The 25,961-nt window shown below is 47.9% G+C and overlaps 2 protein-coding genes across 3 annotated transcripts; one reads left to right on the top strand and one right to left on the bottom strand.

The window, feature by feature from the left end:
* Positions 1-209: 209 nt before the first annotated feature.
* CCDC153 (coiled-coil domain containing 153) lies at positions 210-9,793 on the top strand. 2 transcript variants are annotated; one of them, XM_033172028.1, is made up of 6 exons: positions 210-321; positions 1,047-1,103; positions 3,718-3,837; positions 7,775-7,867; positions 8,560-8,690; positions 9,190-9,567. In XM_033172028.1, exons 1-6 carry the CDS (start codon positions 210-212, stop codon positions 9,316-9,318), a joined length of 642 nt encoding a protein of 213 aa, XP_033027919.1. In that variant the 3' UTR covers positions 9,319-9,567. The 2 variants fall into 2 exon arrangements, with proteins under 2 accessions (XP_033027919.1, XP_033027920.1); XM_033172029.1 differs by lacking the exon at positions 7,775-7,867 and having other exon boundaries at positions 9,190-9,793.
* A 26-nt stretch (positions 9,794-9,819) lies between these two features.
* Positions 9,820-25,609, bottom strand: PDZD3 (PDZ domain containing 3). Its single transcript, XM_033172021.1, has 10 exons — positions 25,563-25,609; positions 22,182-22,209; positions 21,745-21,809; positions 20,390-20,601; positions 18,952-19,138; positions 17,508-17,644; positions 17,099-17,303; positions 15,768-15,964; positions 14,302-14,508; positions 9,820-9,920 (listed from the first exon to the last, which is right to left on the bottom strand). Coding segments are annotated over exons 2-10 (1,242 nt in total). The 5' UTR covers positions 22,184-22,209; positions 25,563-25,609; the 3' UTR covers positions 9,820-9,890.
* Positions 25,610-25,961: the final 352 nt, after the last annotated feature.

The raw sequence follows: 25,961 nt of genomic DNA, 5'->3' as shown, positions 1-25,961 counted from the left end.
CAGGTATGTTTGCCTCCACCTTTCTCTTCCACCATACAAACGGTTGTTCACTTGTCCACCCAAACAGCAGAGACCACCCTCACTCCGCTGCCAAGCAATGTATGCCTCATGTATAAAGATGGCCCTCCGGAATCCCCCCATCAGTACCAGTTTTAAGATCCAGCTCTTTTTGGAACGTCAGGAGTTGGAATGCACCAAAAAATATTACAATGTTCGTTCATCTTCTCCCTTTTGCAGTCTGTGGAGAACGCGCAAGGATGGCCCCCGCCAAAAAAGGGAAGGGGGCGAAAGCAGCAAAGCAGAAGAAAAACACTGGGCCAGGTAAGGCTTTGTGCAGCATGCAGGAGATTCCAGCAGCCCCACGCCTTGCAAATTCCTGTTTCCAAGTGCCTTGCATCTCTTGGGATTTGAGACTTGCTTTTACATACGCCATTGTTTCAACTGTTTTTGTACCTATGCAACTGCTTTTTTGTCAAAACGAAATAAAAAATTCCTTCCAGTAGCACCTTAGAGACCAACTAAGTTTGTTCTTGGTATGAGCTTTTGTGTGCATGCACACTTCTTCAGATACACCGAAACAGAAGTCACCAGACCCTTATATATAGTGAGAGAGTGGGAAGGGGTATTACTCAGAAGGGTGACTTCTGTTTCAGTGTATCTGAAGAAGTGTGCATGCACACAAAAGCTCATGCCAAGAACAAACTTAGTTGGTCTCTAAGGTGCTACTGGAAGGATTTTTTTTGTTTGTTTGTTTGTTTTGACTATGGCAGACCAACACGGCTACCTACCTGTAACTGCTTTTTGTGTTTATCTGCGCAATTGTTTGACTTTTTATATGTGCAATATTTTTATCTGTTTGTCATTGTTTTGTGAAAGTGCTTCGAGTTGCTTCATAGGAAACAATTCACAAATGAAATAAATAATAAGGATGGCATTGATCAGGAGGCCTTGGTATCAGAGGCGATTAGTACCCAGTCGAAGTCTTTCAATTTCTCTCTCTCTCTCTCTCTCTCTCTCTCTCTTTCCCTCTTTCCTTCTCCCCGCAGATGAGGAAAGGTACAGAAAAGCAGTGCTGGAGGTTGATACCCTAAAGCAGCACCTTGGTGAGGAGATTTTGTTGATATTGTGTAAGGGCCTTAAGAGATTGCAGCAGAGGCGGCATTTTTGGAAGGGTCAGGTAGAAGGACTGCCAAGCTTTCTATGCTAATCTTATAGGAACCTAGGAAGCTGCCTTATACCACTTCAGAAGGTTGGTCCATCTTACTGTGTACATGCTAGGACTTGGAGACCAGGGTTCAAACAGCCTTGAAGCTCACTAAGTGACCTTGGAAGCCAGTCACTGCCTCTCAGCCTAGCCTACCTCAAAGGGTTGCTGTGAGCATTAAACAAGAATGGGGAGAACCCTGTACACCACCTCAAGCTGTGTGGAGAAAAATGGTGGGATACAAATACAGTATAATACAATATACTGGCTGGCAGTGGCTCTCCAGGGTTTCAAGTAAGGAGTCTCTCTAAGCCCTAACTGGAAATTCCAGGGATTGAGCATGCCAAGCAGGTGCTCTTCCACTGAGCTATGACCCTTCCCTGAACAAAGGTGCAAAGGGTTTGCCAGCATGGCTGCCTGGACCAGACTAGTAGCAGGACTGCTGTCCCTTTCTGATCCACCCTCTCCTCAGATGACCAATCCAAACATTTTCATGGAGAAGTGAAAATGGGAAGTATATTTACGCTCCATAAGACGCACTTTTTCCCTCCTAAAATGGAAGGGAAAATCGCTGTGCGCCTTATGGAGCGAATGCTTCGCTCCAACTGCCTCCCCACATCCCCTGCCACGTTCGGCGGGAGGTGGGGGGAGGCAGCAGCGATGTTGCTGGATCATGCCAGCACCTCCGTTCACCGAAAGAAGCTTCTTTCGGCGAGCGGAGCTGCTAGCACGATCCAGCAACATCTCCGCTGCTTCCCCCGACCTCCCACCGAACGCGACGGGAGATGGGGGGAGGCGGCCAGGAGCGAAGGGGATGTTGGTGGATCGTGCCAGCAGCTCCGTGAACGGAGCTGCTGGCACGATCCACCAACACCTCCGCCGCCTCCCCCCACGTCCCGCCGAACGCGACGGGAGATGGGGGGAGGCGGCCAGGAGCGAAGGGGATGTTGGTGGATCGTGCCAGCAGCTCCGTGAACGGAGCTGCTGGCACGATCCACCAACACCTCCGCCGCCTCCCCCCACGTCCCGCCGAACGCGACGGGAGATGGGGGGAGGCGGCCAGGAGCGAAGGGGATGTTGGTGGATCGTGCCAGCAGCTCCGTGAACGGAGCTGCTGGCACGATCCACCAACACCTCCGCCGCCTCCCCCCACGTCCCGCCGAACGCGACGGGAGATGGGGGGAGGCGGCCAGGAGCGAAGGGGATGTTGGTGGATCGTGCCAGCAGCTCCGTGAACGGAGCTGCTAGTACGAACCCCCAACATCTCTGCTGCCTCCCCCCATCCCCCGCCGTATTCGGCGGGAGGTGGGGGGAGGCAGCTGCGATGCCTGCTTTTGGGATCGGTGGGCGGCAGGGAGGTTGGTAGAGGATTTCCTCCACCACCCCACGAGCTGCCCTCCAATCCCAAAAGCAGGCTTTTGGGATCGGTGCAAGGCATGGGATGGTGGAGGAAACAGCGGGGATGCTGCTGCTTTCTCCACCACCCTGCGCCCCAACGCCAAAAGCAGGCTTATCCCCTGTTTCTTTAAAGGGACATGGGGAGGAGGGGAGAAACCTTCTCCCCTCGTCCCCATGTCCCTTTAAGGAAGCGGGGATGAGCCGCTGTGAAGGGAGAAGGGGCTTCCCCTCCAGCGCTCCCCCCCCCCCGTGTTTTTTAGAGGAGGAAAACCAGGAAAATATTTTTTCCTGGTTTTTCCCCTTTAAAAAACAAGTGCGTCTTGTGGTCCGGAGCGCCTTATGGACCGAAAAATACGGTAGTTTCCAAGTGCATTGCGAAGCAAAGTGATTGCTACACAGTCCCTTTAATAAAGGACTCCAAAATGAGTCTCTAATCTGCTGGGAGTAATTTTTAAATACTTTGCATTATAATTGCGGCAGACGCAGCTAAGCAGAGCACATGCAAAACATGGGCAACCACTACACATACTAAACCACTGGGAGTCAGAAACTCTTGCCTACATCCTGAAAATTACCCAGGTATTGGTCAGTGGATCTCAGCATCTGCCCACTCCTGACCTAGACCAAGGGGTAAGCTTTCTATATTTACATAGACCCGGGATTCCCTATTTGTGGGAGTTGCCTTTCCCCCATTCTATCGCATGAAGAGCTCTGTGTAACGCAAAAGCTTGCATGCTCAAACACTGAGATCATTAGCAGGAGTGTCATTGGCTGTGTCTCAAGTCCAAGAGGCTCACTTGTTCACAACAAGAAATGGAGCCTTTAGTGTCACCAGCCAAGTATTTTGGAATAATCAGCCAACAGGCACTTTCAGCAGGCACCCTCCTTTTCAAAACCTTTCTCTTGCATGGCCCCTGCGAATGGAGTATATAAGTATTCATATAGATAAATAAAGCAGCCAGTCCAGGAAAGGTACACCTTTTAGTTGTTTTGCCCTCTCCGATAAGGAGATAATCATTTGCACAAAGGGTCTGGGGTGCCAAATGAGAAAATAGGCATTAAGCCTTGATTGGATAAATTTGCATGTTTGCTGTGTTTATCCTTCTGACCTGCAGTTCTCCGGAGGGATATCGCCAGGCAGGCAATGGCTGACAGTGAAGGACTCAAGCAGAGGCTGCTAGATCTGGAGAAAGAACTGGAGGAGGCTCGAGGGGACAAAAAAGATATTTATGAAGGTGGGGGGCTTTTCCAGATGACCTCTTCATTGAGTATTGGTGTACATGCCCCAATCTCTGAGCAACAAGACACTCCAGGGATGCTTTCACCTTTCCAGAGTTTGGCTGCCTTGGAATGAAGGCCAATGGAAACATTGGTATCTTTAGGACATATTGTTTTATTTACACATATGTGCAACTTGATCTTTCCTCCCCTTCAGGTTCTCTGGGAGATTCCCCAAGCCATAACTTTGGGTCCAGAACACAGCAAGACAAGTCTCTTATGTCTCTAGCTTCTAACATCAGCCAGAATATATGCATACACAGAACCCCTTGGGCTATTCTCCCTCCTAGGACGATGTGGCATCCAGCCAGGTGAGGTGGGAAAAGGTCCACCCACTTGTCTCTATGGCAGCAGGCAACCTCTTTGGACATGCAAATGGCAGTACTTAACTGGCCAGCCAAGGCCATTACCTTAACAAAGGAACCGGTTGGGTTGGTTCAGCTGGTTTCCTCTTATGGATTCTCACAGATACAGGATCACAGGTCTGGAAGGGACCCACAGGCACCATCCAGACTGACCCCCTAAACCTATAACAGTACTCACCCTGATTTGTTTGCAGGGAGATTAGGTGACGTTGTGTCAAAGCAAGCATTACCCCACACTTCCCAGTGCATCTTCCTATCACTTCCCTTATCACAAAACTCTGGTCTTTGGGGGAAGCGGGTTTCTTGTGCAACACTTTCCAATCAACCTGAATTGTGCAACTTGCAATGCGCTGCTATGTGACTGAATTCCACCCCCCAAATAGTAACTTTCTGAAAGTGCAATGTGTCTGTAGTTGAGTGCCGTGCCCAGACCCTGCAATGAAGAAAAGAGCTTCAACAGAAGATTCGAAGCAGCATTCAAGGGTCGATTTTGACCCTTAAGGGGCTCAGTAGTTTTTTAATTACCTTATTTTGATTTTCCTCTTTGGGCATCAAACCCTTTACTCTTGTTGTTGTTCAGTCGTTCAGTCGTGTCCGACTCTTCGTGACCCCATGGACCAGAGCACGCCAGGCACGCCTATCCTTCACTGCCTCCCGCAGTTTGGCCAAACTCATGTTAGTAGCTTCGAGAATACTGTCCAACCATCTCATCCTTTGTCGTCCCCTTCTCCTTGTGCCCTCCATCTTTCCCAACATCAGGGTCTTTTCCAGGGAGTCTTCTCTTCTCATGAGGTGGCCAAAGTACTGGAGCCTCAACTTCAGGATCTGTCCTTCTAGTGAGCACTCAGGGCCGATTTCCTTGAGAATGGATAGGTTTGATCTTCTTGCAGTCCATGGGACTCTCAAGAGTCTCCTCCAGCACCATAATTCAAAAGCATCAATTCTTCGGCGATCAGCCTTCTTGATGGTCCAGCTCTCACTTCCGTACATTACTACTGGGAAAACCATAGCTTTAACTATACGGACCTTTGTTGGCAAGGTGATGTCTTTGCTTTTTAAGATGCTGTCTAGGTTTGTCATTGCTTTTCTCCCAAGAAGCAGGCGTCTTCTAATTTCGTGACTGCTGTCACCATCTGCAGTGATCATGGAACCCAAGAAAGTGAAATCTCTCACTGCCTCCATTTCTTCCCCTTCTATTTGCCAGGAGGTGATGGGACCTGTGGCCATGATCTTAGTTTTTTTGATGTTGAGCTTCAGACCATATTTTGCACTCTCCTCTTTCACCCTCATTAAAAGGTTCTTCAATTCCTCCTCACTTTCTGCCATCAAGGTTGTATCATCAGCATATCTGAGGTTGTTGATATTTTTTCCGGCAATCTTAATTCCGGTTTGGGATTCATCCAGCCCAGCCTTTCGCATGATGAATTCTGCATATAAGTTAAATAAGCAGGGAGACAATATACAGCCTTGTCGTACTCCTTTCCCAATTTTGAACCAATCAGTTATTCCATATCCAGTTCTAACTCTAGCTTCTTGTCCCAAATAGAGATTTCTCAGGAGACAGATGAGGTGATCCGGCACTCCCATTTCTTTAAGAACTTTCCATAGTTTGCTGTGGTCGACACAGTCAAATGCTTTTGCGTAGTCAATGAAGCAGAAGTAGATGTTTTTCTGGAACTCTCTAGCTTTCTCCATAATCCAGCGCATGTTTGCAATTTGGTCTCTGGTTCCTCTGCCCCTTCGAAATCCAGCTTGCACTTCTGGGAGTTCTCGGTCCACGTACTGCTTAAGCCTGCCTTGTAGAATTTTAAGCATAACCTTGCTAGCGTGTGAAATGAGTGCAATTGTGCGGTAGTTAGAGCATTCTTTGGCACTGCCCTTCTTTGGGATTGGGATGTAAACTGATCTTCTCCAATCCTCTGGCCACTGCTGAGTTTTCCAAACTTGTTGGCATATTGAGTGTAGCACCTTAACAGCATCATCTTTTAGGATTTTAAATAGTTCAGCTGGAATATCATCACTTCCACTGGCCTTGTTGTTAGCAAGGCTTTCTAAGGCCCATTTGACTTCACTCTCCAGGATGTCTGGCTCAAGGTCAGCAACCACACTACCTGGGGTGCATGAGACCTCTATATCTTTCTGGTATAGTTCCTCTGTGTATTCTTGCCACCTCTTCTTGATGTCTTCTGCTTCTGTTAGGTCCTTTCCACTTTTGTCCTTAATTGTGGTAATCTTTGTACGAAATGTTCCTTTCAAATCTCCAATTTTCTTGAACAGATCTCTGGTTTTTCCCATTCTGTTATTTTCCTCTATTTCTTTGCATTGCTCGTTTAGAAAGGCCCTCTTGTCTCTCCTTGCTATTCTTTGGAAATCTGCATTCAATTTCCTGTATCTTTCACTATCTCCCTCGCATTTTGCTTGCCTTCTCTCCCCCGCTATTTTTAAGGCCTCGTTGGACCCTTTACTCAGCGGTTCCCTTTTCACTTGACTGGTGCAGTCATGAGATTTTCTGCAAATCAGCAGTATTGCCTTTCCAAGGGGGTCTCTGGCATCTACCTGCCACTTTACTCAACCTCCAAAGGCTACATTCGCATGGCCTTGGGGTATGGGGGATGCTTCCTATTAGTAGGGAGAGGATCGTTCATTTTTCGTACCCCAATTATCAGCACACATTCCTGCCCCGCTTAACTCCCTGCTCCATGACTTGTTTTGTTCTCCATTGCACCTTCACGATGTACAGTGGTACCTTGGTACTCAAACAGCTTGGCTTCCAAACAAATCGGCTCCTGAACGCTGCAAACCCGGAAGTGAGTGTTCCGGTTTGCAAATGTTTTTTGGAAGCCAAACATCCAACACAACTTCCGCTTAAGTGCAGGAAGCTCCTGCAGCCAATCGGAAGCTGCGCCTTGGTTTTCAAACGGTTTCGGGAGTCGAACGGACTCCCAGGACGGATTAAGTTCAAGAACCAAGGTACCACTGTACGTGCCTGTGTGCATCGCTTTCTCTTTCCACTTCATTCATCGGATGCAGGCAAAAGAAGTTCATGACGCAGTAAGCCAGTTGGTCTTCACAAGACGCTTCCTCAGGAAAATGCAATCACAGGATGTTGGCTTTGAAAAGTTCAGATGAAGGCAGCGTTTCCCTCCGCATCTAACACTGTGGTATATCATTCTGCACACAGACCCTTTGCGACTCTTATCTGCTTTTCCCCCCCCTCCCCCCTGCCCGGTAAAACTTCTCTTGTAAGCATATAGAGGCAGGGATTTCCCCCCCCTCCTGTTTACCTTCTGTTACACCAGATAGACTACAAATCAGCCGGGATGGAGGAACCTGCCCCCCCCCCAAGAGATTTCCCGTCGTTGCCCATCTTCCTTTGCCATCAGCCATGTTGACTGGGTCTGATGCAAGTGGGAATCCAACAATGTCTGGAGGTTCCTCCATCCTGGCTATAAATCTTAGTTAGGTCTGTTAATGAAGGGTGAGGGTGTTGGACGGGGCGATCATTTTCTTCTCCCATCTTGCGTTCCAGAGATGATCCGCAAGTACCAGCAGCTTCAGCACCAGACTGATACCCGGATCCATCGTTTAGAAGCGGAGACGCAGAACTTGCAGGCACAACTTGGTATTTCGCACACACACACACACACACACACACACCCTTGGCCTTGGAGATGATCACACATGGATATGTATGGTTGTAGCAACTGTTCTTTGCCCATGTTCATCTTTCAGTTAAGGACTTGGAGAGTGTTTTGCAAACTCTGTCTCTCTCTCTTTGCACCTGGAATCTGTGTGGGGGGTGGGTGGAGTGAGGATGAATCTTAACCCTCCAAACCTTGAGATGGAAATCAGTTTGCCTAATTCTGTTACAAGCCCTACTAAGCTTGCGTTAAGGGAATAGATTCTGGCACATTTTGCTACAGGTGAAGTTGGAGTGCAAGGCCACTTAGAAGCAGTAGAAAATAGATGTTCTCAAGCCCCATCACATGCCACCCCCCGAACTTCTTAGTGCTCTGTCCTGAGATGTTTGTCGCCTGTTACCGTAAGAAACGGCCTTATAACAAGTCAGGCCACTGATCCATCGAGATCAGCATTGCTACACTGACTGGCAGCAGCTCTCCAGAGCTTCAGCCAGGGCTTTCTTCTAGCTAGCTCAACCTGGAGATGCCGGGGATTGACTTTGGGGGCTTTTGTGTGCGTAGTCAGAGCTCCACCACTTAGCTGGAGGCCTTGGAAGGTCCTCTCTGTGCTTTTCCTTCCCACACATATTTGTCTCCTCTTTCTCCTTGCCCAACACTTTCTGCTGCCCTGCAGCTGCCTGCCAAGGTGATCTGCTACAAAGCCAGCTGGACAAGGCAAGGATGCTGGAAGAGAAGGACAAGGCCGTGGCCGAGATGCAGCGCAAGGTTGACGAGATGGAGACAGAATATGAAAAAATCCTGCATGTGAGTTTGGGTGGGTGGCAGGTCATAGATTGCAAAGAAGAGATCATGGGTTCAGCATGTGGGCCATTATTTAAAGAGGGAGTGTCTTATTCCCACAGGTGTGAAGCTCCAGGTGCCATGCATCCCTTCTGTGGCTCATGGCCTGCTTTCAAACACAGATACTGCAGGGTAGTGCCTCTTTGATCTGTTGCCAGCTATTGAAATAGAGCCACCTTTTAGAAATAAAATGGTAAAAAATAATAATGGTTTGCTCTGAAACATGCCCGATGAAGTGTTCTGTGCAACTCAGAAGCTTGCTTCCAGCATTCTGAGTGTTGTTGTGTCCAAACATGAAATTCCTGGGTGCACATTCCTACGTTCTCGCTGTTCTGCGGCAGCAGCTGTTCAGTCATGTGCAGCTACAGAACTGGAAGGATGCCACACTTTTGGTTGCCATCCCTTGGCGCCACACACACACACACACACCCCTCACCCTGCCTCTGACTTCTCCTTCCTGCAGGGTAGCCTGGACTGCGTCCTCTCCAAACTGCAAAGTGCCAAGCTCACCTGGGAGAAGGAGGCTACTGTCATCCACATGGACTCTAAGCACCAGCTGAAGGACTTTGGTCTTAATCCATTGCACATCTGAAGGGAGAGGTCATCAGAGCATGTGCCACCCTCCTCCTACCTAATTCTCAACTCGCTTTGATATTGTGACTTAAGCTGCTATCAGCCCCCGAACATGTGGAAGAATAATAAAGTGTGTGTCTGAGCACATGCAGAGTGCCTTTCTGTCACTAACCTTTTCTGATGTAGTGGGGGAAGGTCTACCCTTAGCAGCAGTCATTCTAAACAGAGGTTAATTTTAACACGAATCTTCCGGCTTCTTCTGTTCACAAAGTCACACCCCAAAGCAGGCAAAAAACGCAGTCTCTTGTTTGATTCTTGCGGGGGTTCAGAGGTGTCCCAGAGCTTCTTCCTCTAATCAGCATGCCTTGCTTCGAGACCGCAGCGCCCGCTTGTCCAAATCCACAGGAAGCATTTTCAGGGGTTGGAGAGACAGATTGCTCAACAAGGCAGCGGTGCGATAGGGGAAAGCCAGGCCATGTGGGAGAGAGGCTCAAACTGCAGTGCTAGCATCTGTGCAACTCCACAAACAGGAGTTCAGCTCCCTGCAGAGCCAGGCTGAAGTTGTGCTCGGTGATAATGGCCTGGCAGCTTCTAGAATGCATGGCTCAATGCATCTTGGCCCTGTGTACAAAACAAAGAGAATGCTGATCAAACCAAACCTATGATTTGAAGGCTGGGATATGCTTAAAAAGAGTGGTGAGAAATAGCTGGTCCCAGGTGATCAGGCACAAAAAGCTTGGGGGAGACACAGAGTTAATTCCATTTTCAGTCTGACAGTATACACTCCAAATGGCCATAATGCATAATTGTGTTGTGGGAAGACAAGCGATCTAGAAACGTTTGTATGGTTATTGCAGGGTTGACGTAGGGTGCCAATGTACATTTGTGAGAGCCAGCACAGAGGCTGGTCTGCCATGAGACGGGACAGGGAGGGTTCCCCCTTCGGCAACAGCTTTTCACTAAGAGATGGGCAGCTCAGAGTGAGGTGTGGAGTACCAAGGAGGAAGGTGTCTTCTGCAAGCTCAAAACAGGCAGGAGCTGTGCAAGGAGCGATGTAGAACAGTACATGCACCTTAATTCTTGTAACCTAGGTGGATCATGAGTCCTAGGGATTGTCTAATCTGTCATTTTCCTTTTCTTTCCATTTATCATTTCTCCAAACTTAAGTTTAGTATGCATCATTTTGCAAATTCTCTTTTTAAGATTCCTCACCAGCATTTTAGTGCAAATTTATCCCAATATACACAATTCTGTGTGCAAAGTACACATTTCTGAAAGCAAATTTCCTTAACGTGACACATTTTTGTACATTATGTTTACTAATATAGGCATTTCCAGCCATGTGCACTTTGCCCTAGTATATGCATTTTTGAACACATTTCTTGGCTGGAGAGTGGAATTACAAAATTTGAAGAAGTGTGGGTTTCAAAAGATGGCTGTGTTTTCAGTTTGTGTATTGTTTCAAAAAGCGCAAATTAGATTGAATCAAATGCAAACTGACTTCCGGCGAGGTCGCCATCGCGGGCGGTCGTGGGTTGCCTCGGCAGCGAGGCGACCCAGTCCAGCCCGGGGGTTGGAGCCCTGCTACCGCTAAGCGGGGCTCCGGTGAGGCGCGGGAAGAGCGTCCCGCGCCTCGGGCTCCCCGGCGGGCCCACTAGGCTCCGTACCCTTCCCTCGTTCCCCCTGTAAAGGGGGAGTGGGGGTGAAGGGACTGCGGAGCTGGGCCATTAGGGGACATGCCCCAACCGGGCGGAAAAGCGGCGGTCGCTGCCCGCGACGAGCGACAACGTTCTCCCTCTAGAAGATGAAAGGAAAAGAAGCCCGGTGGCTGTGAGTACTTGATTGGATTAATCTGTGGACTTAACGATCCGGGAGGTTTCAGGGAAAGGAAGCCTGCCTCCCTCCCTTCGGTGGCAAGAAAATAACGGTTTTTGATAGACTGCTGCTACAATGATGGTTACAATGTTTTGATTTTTTGACAAGTGAGACTATTTAGATTCCCCTTCGGGGAGGAAGATGATGGAGAATATCCCTTTTTAAAGTTGTGGTCTTTACGCCCTGGTTTCAGGGAAAATGGCTGCGAAAATCTGAGTTGGAGTGGAAAACTACTGGCATTAAGATGGAGAAACACTGAAATAGAAACTGAAATTTGACACCTATGCCCGCTTCTACCATGTTGGGCTTTGTTTTCGAACTTGTTTTGAACTCTGGATTAACCGATGAACAAAGGATTACTTTTCTGAAACTGGAACTGCTTAACCTGAAACTGATGGTCTTGAACTGGGACATGAAGAAAAATGTGCTTCCCACAGAGGAGACCTTTCAGGTTATTGATACTATGGAAGAGAGCCTTGGCAAAGAGCTGAAGGGGATGATTGAAGAACAGAGAGAGATGGCTTGGCGACTCCGGGAAAAAGAAACGTCCTTTGGGGGTGGCAGACCCGGGACGGTGAAGATTGTTATATCCAGCCCTCGAGGTGAGAGCTCGGGAGTGATGGGCAAAAAATTAAGATGTATACAAATAGAAGAAGAATGCAGCATTGAACCGGAGAAGCTGGAAGAAGATGAACTGTGTACCCTGATGCTCGAGGCAAGGACTGTTGTGGACTATGTCTGGATCTGTGGACTTATAAGAAAAGAGGACAATTTGAGGAGTGGTTCCGAAGTAAGGTGGAGAAGGACAACGGTTAGAGGGGGGATAGGGTGAACTGTATTAAGCGTAAAATATAAATGGTTTGTTATGGTAACCTGAAATCGGTGTGTCAAGATATTAAGTCTTTTTAAATAAGAAAAGGGATATTTTGAATTTTTTGTTATTAGCAACAGTTTAAGGGAAAGAAGAGGTTTGTTTTGATTTGATATAAGAATAATATGTTAAGATATAAAGTTTTGTTACTAATTATTATGAAGTTACAATATGATTTGATTTTATCCAAGATAAAAGTGAGATATTATTGTAAATTGAAAATAAGAACTTAAGAGGATTGTTTAGATTTGAATTTTTTTAAATGAATTTAATTTTTAGAGAGGTGAAGTTATTAAAGTAGAATTTGGATTTGAAACCGAAGGAGAGAAGGCAGGGGAAGTCAATTGTAAAGATTCGGAACAAGAATTTTGTGTGTGTGTGTGTGTGTATGTAAACAAGAAGAAGAATCTTGGTTATGTTTGTATTTGTTTTGTATAATTGTGGGTGGGTGATTGTTTGGGTAGATGTAGGTGTGGGTGTGGGATTATTCTTTGTTATGAAAAATACCAATAAATTCTCTATAAAAAAAAAGAATCAAATGCAAACTGAATTGAATTTCTCCCCCTATCCCTAATCATGAATTGAAAAGCACTTCCCATCTCTGCCATGCTTCTTAGACAGGTAAGGCCTTTTTTCATCACAGGAGTGTTCCATATTTAAAACCGGTAACCATGAACTCCAGAACCAGCTTGCAAATGCAGTTGTACCTTGGATCCTGAACGCCTTGCAAGTCGGAACGTTTCGGCTCCCAAACGCCGCATACCTGGAAGTGAGTGTTCTGGTTTGCAAATGTTCTTTGGAACCCGAATGTTTGACGCAGCTTCTGATTGGCTGCAGGAGCTTCCTGCAGCCAATCAGAAGCTACACCTTGGTTTCCAAATGTTTTGGAATTTGAACGGACTTCCGGAACGGATTCCATTTGACTTCCAAGGTACGACTGTATATTACTTTAGACTGAAGTTGGGGGGAAATTATGAAATGCTTCTCCCAACACAAAGATCATGCTTTTCGAAAGCTAGATATTTAAAAGAGGGATTCCGGTCTGTCTTTCTTAGAATCACAGAATCATAGAGTTGGAAGGGATCACGAGGTCCAAACCGCTGTGATGCAGGAATCTTTCCCCCCAATATGAGGTGTATACCCAAGACCCTGAGATTAAGTGTCTCATGCTCTACTCGACTGAGCTATGGGTAAGCTTGTTGTGTGAATAGTGTCATTCTATGGTTTAGCTAGCTTTTGCCAATATGGTGCCCTCTAGATGATTTTGACCACAGCCCCTGCCCCGTCTGAAGGGCACTCAATTGGCGAAGGCTGATTTATTCACTAAAAGGCACCAGACATTGGCCAAGGAGCAGGGCCGTCTTAAGGAGATTGGTCGCTGTGGCGCAGTGATCCCTCCGGCGCCCCCGGTGTACCGCCTCTCCACTGCCTCCCTCCCGCGCTTGTCGCCCCTTGAGAGGGGGGGTGGGTGAGCAGGGGATGAGGGGCGTGGCGCTGGAGCGGCGCGGGGCTCTGCGCGCCCTTCCAGTGCTCCCAGGACAGGAGGCGAGGGCGGCCGGCTCGCAGCCCGCCAGGGACTGACTGGCATGGGCGGCAGCGGCTGCACCGCTGGCACGCGAGCGCCCGGCCGACAGCCCGCCCTCGGGGGCGGGTTGGGTAGGGGGGCGGCCAGTATGCCGGTGGGCTCGATCCTTCCAGCGCCCCATGCATCCGGGGGAGAGCGCTGGCGGCGCAAGCACCCGGCTGCCCGTGGGGGCGGGGGGAGGCTGCCGGCGGGGCCGTGCTACTCCCCCCCCACTTGCTGCACTCGAAGACGGGGCTGTGCCGTCAGCGCGTGAGCGCCTGCCTGCCCACCTGCCCGTGGGGTCAGGTTGGAGAGGGGGCGTCCAGTATGCCGGCGGGCTCGCGGGGGCGCCCCTGGGGGCCCGGTGCCCTGGTGCGCTGCGCCACCAGTCCAAATGGACGAGACGGCCCTGGTCAGGAGTTTCCAGTTGCTGTTGGGAGAGAGGGAGAACAACATTCTAGCTTCCTGACTGGTGTGTCCTTCGAGCTTTCCATGACACTTGTGATGGTGAGGAGGATGATCAAAATGATATCTTTAATTATGTGGTCCCTCACTTGAAGCGATACAGTCCAGAAACAATATTACCACGTGGTCCACACTCTTTGCAGCGCAAAAGGCGGGAAAGGTTTAACCGAGGTGTTCAAAATGGCTGTAAGCAACCATACAGTGTCCCTATAGTTAGGCATCGTTACCTCTTTTGCGAAGGCTGACGAGCTGCTGCCAGACTGCTCCGGATGCAGTCTGTTCTCATGGAGGTCCGTTCTCGGGTGACAGAGGCAGGGCGCGAAGGCAGCGTTGCTATTTTCCTGGGGCATGCTGGGAGAGGGGGAGGCATGAACGACGTGCAAGCCCGATGGGGGCTCATGGTCATCGTAGAAAAGGAGAGGTGATAACCCAACCTGGGAAAGCAAAAACAGACCCGCAAACATCACGATTAGGGTATTGTCAGCAAACCCAACAGAACCCTTCCAATGCATGGAAGGGGTTCACGTTACCGTTTGACACCCGAAAATTACTTAGGACCCAAGAAAGATATGAAACACTTGTCTCCATTCCTACAGACCCTCTCAGGTGTTAAGACCTCCAGGAGGGTGGGGTGCTCTCTTGACAGCTCAGCTGTCGACAGAAGTGCAGGGAATGGCTGCCCAGGGTTTTCTCCATGGCTACCCCTAAATTATGGAATTCCCTCTCCTCAGAGGTACATCTTCTTTGCTGCATAGATTTTGCTGTATGCTGAAGATGCACCTTTTTGCCATAGCCTGTGACTGCTAACTCACCTCTTTCCTGCCGAGTATATACTTCTCTGCTCCATTTGGGATGACTTTGGTTGTTTTATAATCCTGCTGGTTTTATCTGTTTTTATAACTATATCTAATATTGTTGTAACCCGTCCTGGGACTTTATGATGAAGGACACCTAAGAAATGCATATCTAAATACAATTAACTTCTAAGCTCTCTCTTGCCCCCCCCCCCCCGAATGTTACAGAATCATGGAAGGAAACCAACTAATCCTCTTCCCCCCCCCCCCACCATGCACCAAGACAAAGGAATCAAAGCATTCTTGACGGTACACAAATGGCATGTGCAACACCAGCTACTGCCAACCTGGTGCCCTCCAGATGTTAGGGAGTAACACTCCCATAAGCCCCAGCATCGTACAGTCATTCTGGCTGGGGCTGATGGGAATTGTAGTCCAAAATGTCTGAAGGGCACCAGGTTGGCAATGGCTGTGCTAGGTGCTCTGAGCTATAAAGTATGTAGGTACACTCCATTGTCTTAAGTTTTATGCCAGTTTAACTGTCATGGCTTCCACCAAAGAATCCTGGGAGATGTAGTTTTTAGCACAAGTGCAGAGAATTATCTGAGATCCCACTTCCGGCCTCCAAATCTGTAGATCCCCCGAGGGAGATCTATTCAGCTAGTTTCTCTGCAGCGAGCAGGTGCTCAGAGATACGGAAGGGAATCCCACCTCGGAGCATCTTCGCCCAATTCAATAACTTTATTATTGTATAATATCTTTGGCCCATTGTGTAAGTTCATTATAAATGGTTATCTTTTCCCCAATAAGTTTGTGGTCTTTATGGTAGAGGGGAAACCTTTCTATAGGATCCCACCGCAATCTCCTTGGTGCTCTCTCATTCTCAAACTGCTGCATACCGAGTCGTAGAACTTGCTTCCTTCTGCGTCAATAACCAACAGGGCCACCCGGCTGCTGTCGGCCCGTATCCTCAGCACCACCTCCTGGTGGTCCAGGTCCTCAGTGCCCTCACCGTTCACAGCCAGGAGACGGTCGCCATCTCTCATCCCTGCCTTCTCAGCTGGCAACCCGGACTCGACCTCCCTCAGAAACTGACCTGCAAGTCATAGATGGGCGAGACAAAAGCAGCGGCGTTGATTATCCCAGTGGCTGCGCCCTGCTTCCTTTACGTTTATGAGCATTTTACGTGGCGTGTGTGTCTTACATGTGCTCCTCTAGTGAAGTCGCTATAGGCGAATAAGCAAAGCTCTCTTCTGTCCTATTTGCTATAGAACAAGGAGCTGCAGTTCAGTGGAAGAGCAAAATGCAGGAGTTCATCCCTGGCATCTCCATGTAGGTCTGGGAAAGCTTCAGTTTTAAACCCTGGAGAGCTGCCATCTCTCAGTGTAGACCAGCATTGGGGACTGACCAGGCCATGGACCTATTTAGTTCTAGCACTGGTCCTAATTTGGCACGAGAGGACATTTTCCCTAAGCCACACAGACCTGGTTTAGCCTCTGTTAAGATGGTGAATTTTAAAAAAAAGCCAGCCCACACCTTATGCAAAATTCCATTAAGTTTGTCCTGAATGGGTGTTTTTTTTAAAAAAACAAAACAAAAAACAACAACAACAACCCAAAGATGCAAAACATCCAAATGATATCTGTGAAGTTAAATAGATGACTGGCAGTGAGAGGAGTTGCTCAACCCTACCCCCCATATTTGAATATTCAAAATGTATTTATTTATCAAGACTTGCATACTGCTTAAGCATCAAAATCTCGAGGCAGTTTATATAAAACATACCTTAAAATTACCAATAAAGTCAGAAGTTAAAGACAAGCCAGCCTAACATATGTCAAAGAAAATCAGCCTTGCTTAAACAAAAACAAAAACAAAAAGAGTCCATTGGTGGACACTGAAAACAGTGCAGCGAAGGGCCCTGCCTATCAAGGGGCAGGGAGTTCCAATGTGTCAGTGCAGCTATGGTGAAATATAGATTCCTTGAAAATGTCTGTTTCCTCTCAAATCATCCCTTCAAAGTACAGGGGGAAAGATGTTGGGTCCTCCTTTTTTTCCCTTGGGGAGAAACGCAGCTGGGTGGGAGGAAACATTTTGTCTGGATGAAAGGGGGAAAGCTCAAGCAGTCCTCTGTCTTACCTCAAAGCCACCTACTCTGCTCTCGAATTTAAATACCGTGGAGCGACGTGCTGTGTGCAGTCTGGCTCTTTTCCCAGGCGAGGGGCCTCACCTCTTTCTCCTGAGCAACGTTTTTCTTCTTTCAACAAGAATCCGTATCCATCTTGGCCTCTCACCATCTGCAGCTTCCTCACCTCAAAAGGAACCCAGGAAGCGTCAGCCATGGCGGCTGTTACCTTAACGCCGCGTTGCCGGTAAAACTCCTCTGATTTGGCGTCGATCACCAGCAGCCCCATTGGGTTGCTGCTGTGCTTGATCTGGAATCGAAAATTTGGGTACGTAAGCCAAACCCAGGGAGGATACAGTGCGCTGCTCAGAGTTTTCCCTCTAGCTAGGATTGAAATTCTCAGGCAGGGAGGGGCCTTCCATAGGAAGGTGTTCCTGGATGTGACCTGGTCCCCAAGCTGTTCAGTCAGTTGGCTAAAGCCAACATTTCTGTCATCGAGTGACAGCCCTGGTACCTTTTTGTGAAGCTGTGCAAAAGTCCAACTCTCCACACAAGCACCGTTGAGCTCCAGGAGCCACGAACCATCTGGCACCCCTGCCTTGTGAGCTGGCCCGTCCTTTGGCACAGACAGTCGGAATGTGCCCTTCACCCCTGCAAAGCAAAGGATATGAAAACAGGAGAATGAGAAGGGGGGAAACTAGCATTTATCAGCCAGGACCCCTCTTTTTGCCTTCACCTACTCCAGTGTTTCCCAAACTTGGGTCTCCAGCTGTTTTCAAACTACAACTCCCATCATCCCTAGCTGGCAAGACCAGTGGTCAGGGATGACGGTTAGCCAAGACAGAATGTGGCTCTCAAGATGGAGAAGTTTGCCACCCTGTTGTCCATGTTGATTTTCACTACCAGTGAAATCAAAATCCTGCCAATGTTTCTATCTGCTTACAGTGGTCTCTTATATAACTTATAAATTTTTCCCATCAGTTTGGTTTGCCATTCCTCTCCGATAGGGACCTTATGGTTTGATATAAAAGTTAGAGGTCGGAAGAAGATGCAGTTTTAAATGTTTAAAATGGGACTCCATGGAGTGGGTGGGGTGGGGTGGGGTGGAAGTCCTGAGATTTGGAGAAATCTCTGTATATGGATATATATTTGGTTTTTTTATAACTTTGTATTGATAAAATCAAATAAAAATTATTTCAAAAAGAAGAAGTTGGGCACCTTGGATTTAGAACAATGAAAGGGGATGAAGTGTTCCAAATTTGGGGGGGGGAGGCATAATTATGTGTCAAAAAATCTGAGCTCAATTATAAATTGTGTTATTCCACCTTTTTTTAAAAAAGTGATTGTTATATATTTTTAGTGATGTTCCACTTTTTACTATTTTGTACAACTGATAGTCTTTAAATATTAGTCTGTTTGGTGAAGTGTCGATCCTAGAGACTCAAAACTGGTTTTGAAGCCCTCTCATTTTTGCAGGGTGTTCTGGGGGACCAAGAATCTCAAACAGAGATTTCAAAGGAACTTTACAAAAACTACAATTCTTGGGAATCTTTTTTTTTTTTTTTTTTGCGGCCGCCGCGCCCCCCCCCCCCGGCAACCATTAGTTAAACTGATTTAAACCCTGATGATAAGTTTGTTCTGTAAATATACCCTTAGAATCAAGTTTGGGAACAGTTTCCTGCAGTGGGTATATATTTTCCCCACTCAGAAACAGCAACCTCTTTGTTCTTCTGTTCTCCTCTATTATCCCTTGCAATAAAAACTAATAACAAACAATACCCCTTGCAATAAATCTGGGCAGCAAAATAAACAATGGGTGGGGGGGGGGGAAACCAGTGTGTGCAAAGTGTCTTGGATTTGCACAGTGTAATCTGACGGTAAAATTCTGGTTTTCCTCCTGGCAGAATTTGGTTACTCGTGGTGAAAAACACAACAAACTGCAGTGCGGGTTTCGCTACCTTCTGGAGCTGAAACACTGAAGCCGAAGCCACTTTGGTCCTTGTTGACGCAGCACAGCCGTGGCCTGTTGTGATGGGGCAAGAGCTGGCCAATGTCCCGGTCGAGGGCATTTGCCAACTCATAGGATGTCCCATCCAGGACGGTGAGAGAGACTTGCTTCCCGCTGCTCTTGATCTTCCAAACCACCTGCCGAGAAAGAGAGAAAGACATAACAGCAGAACTCCTGGGCATCCAATGAAGCTGAGTGTTGCAAAGACAGATGAAAGGAAGTCCTTCTTCACACGGCGCATAGTTCAACTATGGAACTCACTTCTGCAGGAGGCAGGGATTTGAAAGGTTTAAAAGAGGGTCAGACAAATTCATGGAGGAGAGGACTACCAGGATGCCTATGCTCTGAACATACAATCAGAGGCAGTGATGCTTCTGAATGCCAGTTGCTGGAAACCACAGGAGGGGACAGTGCTCCTGCTTGAGCTTTTCCCATAGGCTGAGAGAACAGGATGCTGAACTAGATCGGCTATTGTTATAAAAATTAGGTGCAACCCCAGAAGGGAGTCCACGAACCCGGGGGAGAGCCTTAGTAGGGCTCCCCTCCTCTCAGGAGCACTTATGAATAAATAGAGACGATACAGAATCTCCCAAAGCAAGGCGATAGCCCTTTATTAGAAACTGCTGCAGCAGGGTGTCTTGCAAGCAAAAGACCTCGAACAAAGGCGCGCAAGCTCCTATATAGACTTTTGGAATTGCCCCCCTCCAGCTCAATACCACCCCTCCATACATCAGAATTACATCACAAATTGGGAGGGTCTGGTAGCAGTGATCTGAGCATCTTGGACCCTGCCCCCATGTCTCCTCTTGCCCTCCACCAAAAACCCATCAAGTGAAACAAAAGATATTTACATTTCCCTATATCCCAGCCAAGTTAATCACACCCTTTTGTCTGGCACTCAGGTATCAGGATACCAGAGATTATCACTCAGGCAGAGGGCTGCTGAGTAGCTGGAGGGGCAACCCCCCCCCTTTGTTCCTGAGACAAAGAAATACTTGGTCAGTTGGGAGTCAAAAATGGAGTGAGGCCTGTCTTCCTGTGCTGTTTTTCAGACATGTGGCCTTATTTGTTTTGGTACATTAATAACAATTATTATATATATAATAATTCTTATGGTCATAAGTTCTTAATGAGCAGTGACCCCCAATTTCCTCCTACCCCCCTGGACCACTTGAAATTTTTTAAGGGCCTTGATGGATCGCATAAGAATTTTTCTTCCTGTTACAGCAATTGCGATGCACTGTGCTAGGTGCTGGATTGTTTTAATTTGGATTTTTCATCGCTCCTTTCTTGCGTTGCATTCTGTTGTATTAATATTTGAATTCTATGGGGGAGGAAGCCCACCTTAAATGGGAAACAGGGAGCCACCATTCCCAGCCAAACCTCACCCTGAAGTGCTCCAGGCCTTCGACATAAGCCCCGTTCACCTCTAAGATCCGGTCTCCATCCTGCAGGCCTCTGCGGTGAGCCACACCCCCTGGCGTCACCTGTCGCACGATGTGCCCGTTGTTGGCCGCCTCCTGCCGTAGCCAGAACCCAAAGCTCTCCCCGTCCTCTTTCTTCAGGAAGCAGAAGCGCACCTGAGCGCCTCCCTCTGGCTCTGTGGGAAACAAGATCAGACCCGGGGTCCCCAACGCAGCACTCGTGGGCAACAAAACATCCTCAGACACAGCTCTGCACCCACCCAGCCTTCTGACATTGCCCAATTTTTAATTTTAATTGGATTTTTTGGCATGTTGTTCTGGAAAGTCACCTGCTTCTGCTGCTGCTTCTCTCTCTCTCTCTCTCTCTCTCTCTCTCTCTCTCGCTCTCTCTCTCTCTCTCTCTCTCTCTCTCTCTCTCTCTCTCTCTCTCTCTGCTTTAGGGTGCAAGTAGATGTTTTGACTGGTGTGCACCAGCTAATGACATCCTTCCCATCCAGGTTGACCCAGGCCTTTACATCACTTAAATGCAGCCTTCCTGCCCCCCAACCCCACCCACTGATCCTGGATGTTTGGATAAAACCCACATATAAACAGGGAAGGCCCGGGACAAGACTGGGACAGGGGTGTCAATTTGAATAAAATATGGGGGGGCAGGTAAGCCCCACTCCACATAATCAATCACATGACACGGCACACACACACCATTTGAGTGGCAATGCCCATCAACTGGGGAGAGGGCTGTCCCCTCTAATATTTTATGGGGGAGGGTGAAGAGACTTCGTCCCCTATGAGTGGCTCCTATGGATAGGGAAAATATCATGTGGATACATTAATGAGGAGACAGAGCAGTGTGAAGGCACATTTTTTTCAGTATGGACAAGCCCTGGGTGGTGGTATTATTTCTGAAAAGCTTTTTGGCTGTGGAACAGGCATTTTGTGGTATGTGTGACAGTCCCTTGGTTGTCGAATGTACCAAAGAGCAGGCGTTGACACACTCAAAGATGCAAATGATGTATAATTATTGTAAATCATGCGCATTTACCTCCCAACCCTGAACAGTGATAGTTAACTGTGTTTTTGTTTTTTGTTTCGTAAATAAACAAACATAGTTTGGCAAATTAAGTGCAAATTAAGTCGATTTACATCAAAATGCGTGCCCCACTGAATGTGCTATCTAAAGGACTAGGTGGTAAACAGCTCTCAGGTCCTTGACATGGAAGAAGAAGCAACCCTCCCTCTTTGCAAGCACCAAGAGGGAAACAGCTGGTCCTTCCTCTGCCACCCACGCAGCAGCCCCAGATGCCGCTCCCCATTGTTACCAGAATCCTCTGCCAGTGACAGGGCTGGGTTATCGATCCCATCTCTGGGGTTAAATTCAAATTTCCTGTAACACCAAGAAGGAGAAGGAAGTGTCAGCCACAGCTTGGAGGCAGTCAAGGGTTCTCAGGCTCGTGAGAACCTACGTCAGGCAAAGGCAGTCCAACCAGCCCTGGCAACCCATTCACAGCCTGCATTTTTAATATGTTTCATGAGTGGGTTAAATTTAAATATGTTTGTGCCCCAAACCTCAGTACAGGAGCATTTGGCTGTGTGCTTCCAGTTTCAACCCACCATGCTAATCTGATTGTGTAAAGTGCCCCTCCCTGTGTGTGCGTGTGTGTGTGTGTGTGTGTGCGTGTGTGCCCTCGACCTGGTGTCCAAGGGATGCCAGGAATGACCACTTGTTTTCAGTGGAGTAGCTCAACTTGGCACTTACATAGTTAACTCTGCAGTGTCCCTGGGCCCTGCAAAAAAAGAAAGATTTGGGGGTTAATGAAATGCATCATACTCACTCCTGAAAGGCAGATACCCTCCTTCATCCCAAAAGGGTTGCATATCCTCTTCCCCTTTGATGAAGATACATATGTTTTACCTTTAGGAGTAACTCAGGGTAGCTACATCTTCCCATTTACTCCAGCTCCAATGCGTTCCAACTACTGGTGAAGCCAAGGACAAAACCCATAGGTATCTTGTAGGATCTTGGAAAATGCTCATGTTCGATGTGCTTTCCCTCAAACCAGCAAGCCACATTTATGGCTGCCGTGTGTGCCGTTGAAACAGCCATTGCACATGTGTTCATGGGAGAGCACAGCCCCCCCCCCCAATGCACATCTTTTGGGGATGTAATCTTGCAGGAGCCAGGTGACTCATACAAAAGCATGTCCCTGCAAACTGCCTAAATCAGGAAGAAGAAGAAGAAGAAGAAGAAGAAGAAGAAGAAGAAGAAGAAGAAGAAGAAGAAGAAGAAGAGTTTGGATTTGATATCCTGCTTTCCACTACCCGAAGGAGTCTCAATGCAGCTAACATTCTCCTTTCCCTTCCTCCCCCACAACAAACACTCTGTGAGGTGAGTGGGGCTGAGAGACTTCAGAGAAGTGTGACTAGCCCAAGGTCACCCAGCAGCTGCATGTGGAGGAGCGGAGACACGAACCCGGTTCCCCAGATTATGAGTCTACCGCTCTTAACCACTACACCACACTGGCTGGTTGAGGGGTATGAGCCACTGGTTTAAAGTGACACGATACTGCTTTGAATGTATAGTGCAGATGGGGCCCATGCTAGAGATGGTGAAGCTGGAGCCGCCAAATGTCGTTTGATTCCAACAGCCCTGGGAAGGGAGACGGTGTGGCTTTCCCCCTGGCCTGAGTGGTCACATGAAGAAGCCTACGAGCCCAGAAGCCGTATCACAAGTGAAAGAGGATATGGTCGCAGCTTCTCCTTACTGGTTTCTCTTCTGCAAGTTCCTCTTTGCTTACCCCCCCCTCCCTGACTTGCCATGAGAGCAAAATGAAAATTCTCCTGCTGGATCAACCTTTCTCCAACTGGCAGCCCACCAGGCAATTGGGGCTGCAACTCCCAACAACCCCAGGCAGAAACATAGGGCTGTGGTGGCGGGGACTCAGTCATGGGGCTTGCAGCCCCAGCGATCTGGTGGGCAGCAGGTTGGGGAAAACTGAGCTAGTTTGTGGAGGGACGGAATGGAAAGAAGTGAAGCTGAGAACTGGCTGCTTGACAGTGACCAGTTCTTTGCCTTTCTGTATAGTGCAGACTTGCAAAAGCAAGTTCTGTGTCAGATGACCAGCAGCAGAACTGAAAAGCGGCAATCCCTAGATCCCAGGGACATAGGAAGATGCTTTATCTTGTGGTCCACCTAGCAAAGAATTTTCTACATCAGGAATGGGGAGCCAGTGGCCCTCCGGATATTGTTGGACTCCAGCTCTCAGCATTTCTGACCATTGGCTACACAACAGGAGTTGGAGTATAACAATATCTTGAAGGCAACAGGTTCACTGTCCTTGGTCTACACCAGTGTTTTTCAACCACTGTTCCGCGGCACACTAGTGTGCCGCGAGATGTTGCCTGGTGTGCCGTGGGGAAAATTGAAAAATTCAAGATAATTACTTTATATATAGTCAATATAGGCACAGAGTTAAAATTTTTTAACATTTTCTAATGGTGGTGTGCCTCGTGATTTTTTTCATGAAACAAGTGTGCCTTTGCCCAAAAAAGGTTGAAAAACACTGGTCTACACAGTATTGATTCTGCAGGATGAGGAATCTGTGGCCCTCCAGATTTTGTTGGAATCCAAGTACCATCAGTCTAAGCAATCATGGCCAATTGTAGGGAAGATGGAAGCTGTAGTTCAGCAACCTCTGGAGGGCCAATTCCCCCCACACACCCACACACCCCTGTCCTATGCTGTCTGGCAGCAGCTCTTGAGGGTTTCAGGCAGGGGACTTTCCCTGTCCTTCCTAGAGTTGCTGGTGATTGAATCAAGCTGTATCCCCTTCTTCTCCTGACCCAGTCCTGGAAGAGTCATCATCAGAAGATGCGGAAGAATGAGGAAGAATGAGGAAGGGTGTTTGTGTTTTGAGCATTTGCAGAGGGCTGTTCTGCAGCTGTGGTTAAGCACAGTCAAAGGCAAACTATTTGAATTTTCATTTAACAGGGCACGGGGAGCAATTCCGGCCACACAGTTGCAGCAGATTGGAAGCTCTTGCACAAGCAATCTTCTGCTTCTCCAAGAGGTAAGACTTATTAAGATAATGAAAGTGATAGGAAAATGCACCAGAAGTTGGGGGTTAGATGCAACGTCATCTAACCTGTCATCTAACCGCAAACAAATAAGAATGAATACTCAACAGATAGGTTGTCTGCAAGCAACCTTAAACAGAGAGACAGGATTCCAAACAAAAGTCCAAAGGTGAGATGTGAGATACGTATCTCCAAACTCAAATCCAAGCAGTGGGTTGTCTTAAGAGCATTTGCCACAGTTAACTTTTGACGCTTCAGAGTTAATATGGTAAGACATTCCTCCCCTGCTTTTCAAATAAAGGGAAAGTGGGTATAAAGTAGGACATTGATCTCTTGTACAGTGGACTCACCTTCTCTCTCACTCTCTGGCTTTGTACACACCATACTTTTAAAGCACATTTAAAGTACACACACCCCAAGAATCCCAGGAACCACAGTTTGTTGTTAAGGTTGCTGGAAATTGTGACTCTGTGGGGGGGTAAACCACAGCTACAAGGATTCCTTTGGGGGGGTTGCTTTAAATATATTCAGCTTCTTTCCCCACCTTGCAAAGGCACCCGTGCTTTGCCTTAAAGAAAGCGAGGAGCATCATGACCTGGGAATACCCCAATGCAGAAAGCTCCACCTGTGGAACTGCAGCTGCTAAAGGCATAGGAGCCTGCTAGAGCAAAAGGGCAGCACCATGGTGTTTGTTTTTTTGATCTCTCTAACCTGCGAATAGCAGCCAGGAGGGCCACACACAGTCACAACCCCATCTACCTCTTGAGCTGAGTTGTTGCCGATGCTTCGTAGCCATCAATGCCATCAAAATGCTTCGTCTTAAAGGAGCGTCCCGATTTGCACAGTGTAAGCCCCGGAAAGAAGCAGCTGTTCACACATGGAAGCCAAACTCAACGGAGAAAGCGTTACTTTATAATGGTGGCCAACAGTCCCATTGGTTAAGATGCTGCCTGCTTACCACCCCCACCCTAGAGCCCATGAAAACTCTACACACCCCTTCCTTGGGGAACCCAAAGATACCACTTTAAGGGTGCCCCCCAGCCAGTCACCTCTATCAGCTCACCTTCCTTTCCTCCTGCTTCACGACTGCTTGAGTGTGTGAAGGTCCAAGGTCCGGCCTGAAGTGGCAAGTGAATCTGGGGACCCCGCCTTTTTAAAGAGATCACCAGAGTTTAATGTTTAAACTGGGCAGGAGTCTTCACTGCAACTGTGCTTACTTATTTCCACCTCTTCTCAGGAGCTGATCAAGGAAAGGAAGGCTATTCTTTCATTCCTGGGGAGGGAGTTGCAGGGGGGACGAAGACGACGATGACGACACCCAAACATTTCCAGGCTGTTGCTATTTTCAGGTGGCGTTCAGTGCCACACCGGCAAATCCAGGTTGCACAATTGAAGTTGACCTCACGCTCTTAAACACAACACACCCACTTCCCTCCAAAATCAGCCTTTTTGCTATAAGGGA

This window comes from Lacerta agilis, chromosome 15, assembly GCF_009819535.1.
Source record: "Lacerta agilis isolate rLacAgi1 chromosome 15, rLacAgi1.pri, whole genome shotgun sequence".
Taxonomy (NCBI): Eukaryota; Metazoa; Chordata; class Lepidosauria; order Squamata; family Lacertidae; genus Lacerta; species Lacerta agilis.
This window is presented reverse-complemented; position numbering and strand designations above follow the sequence as displayed.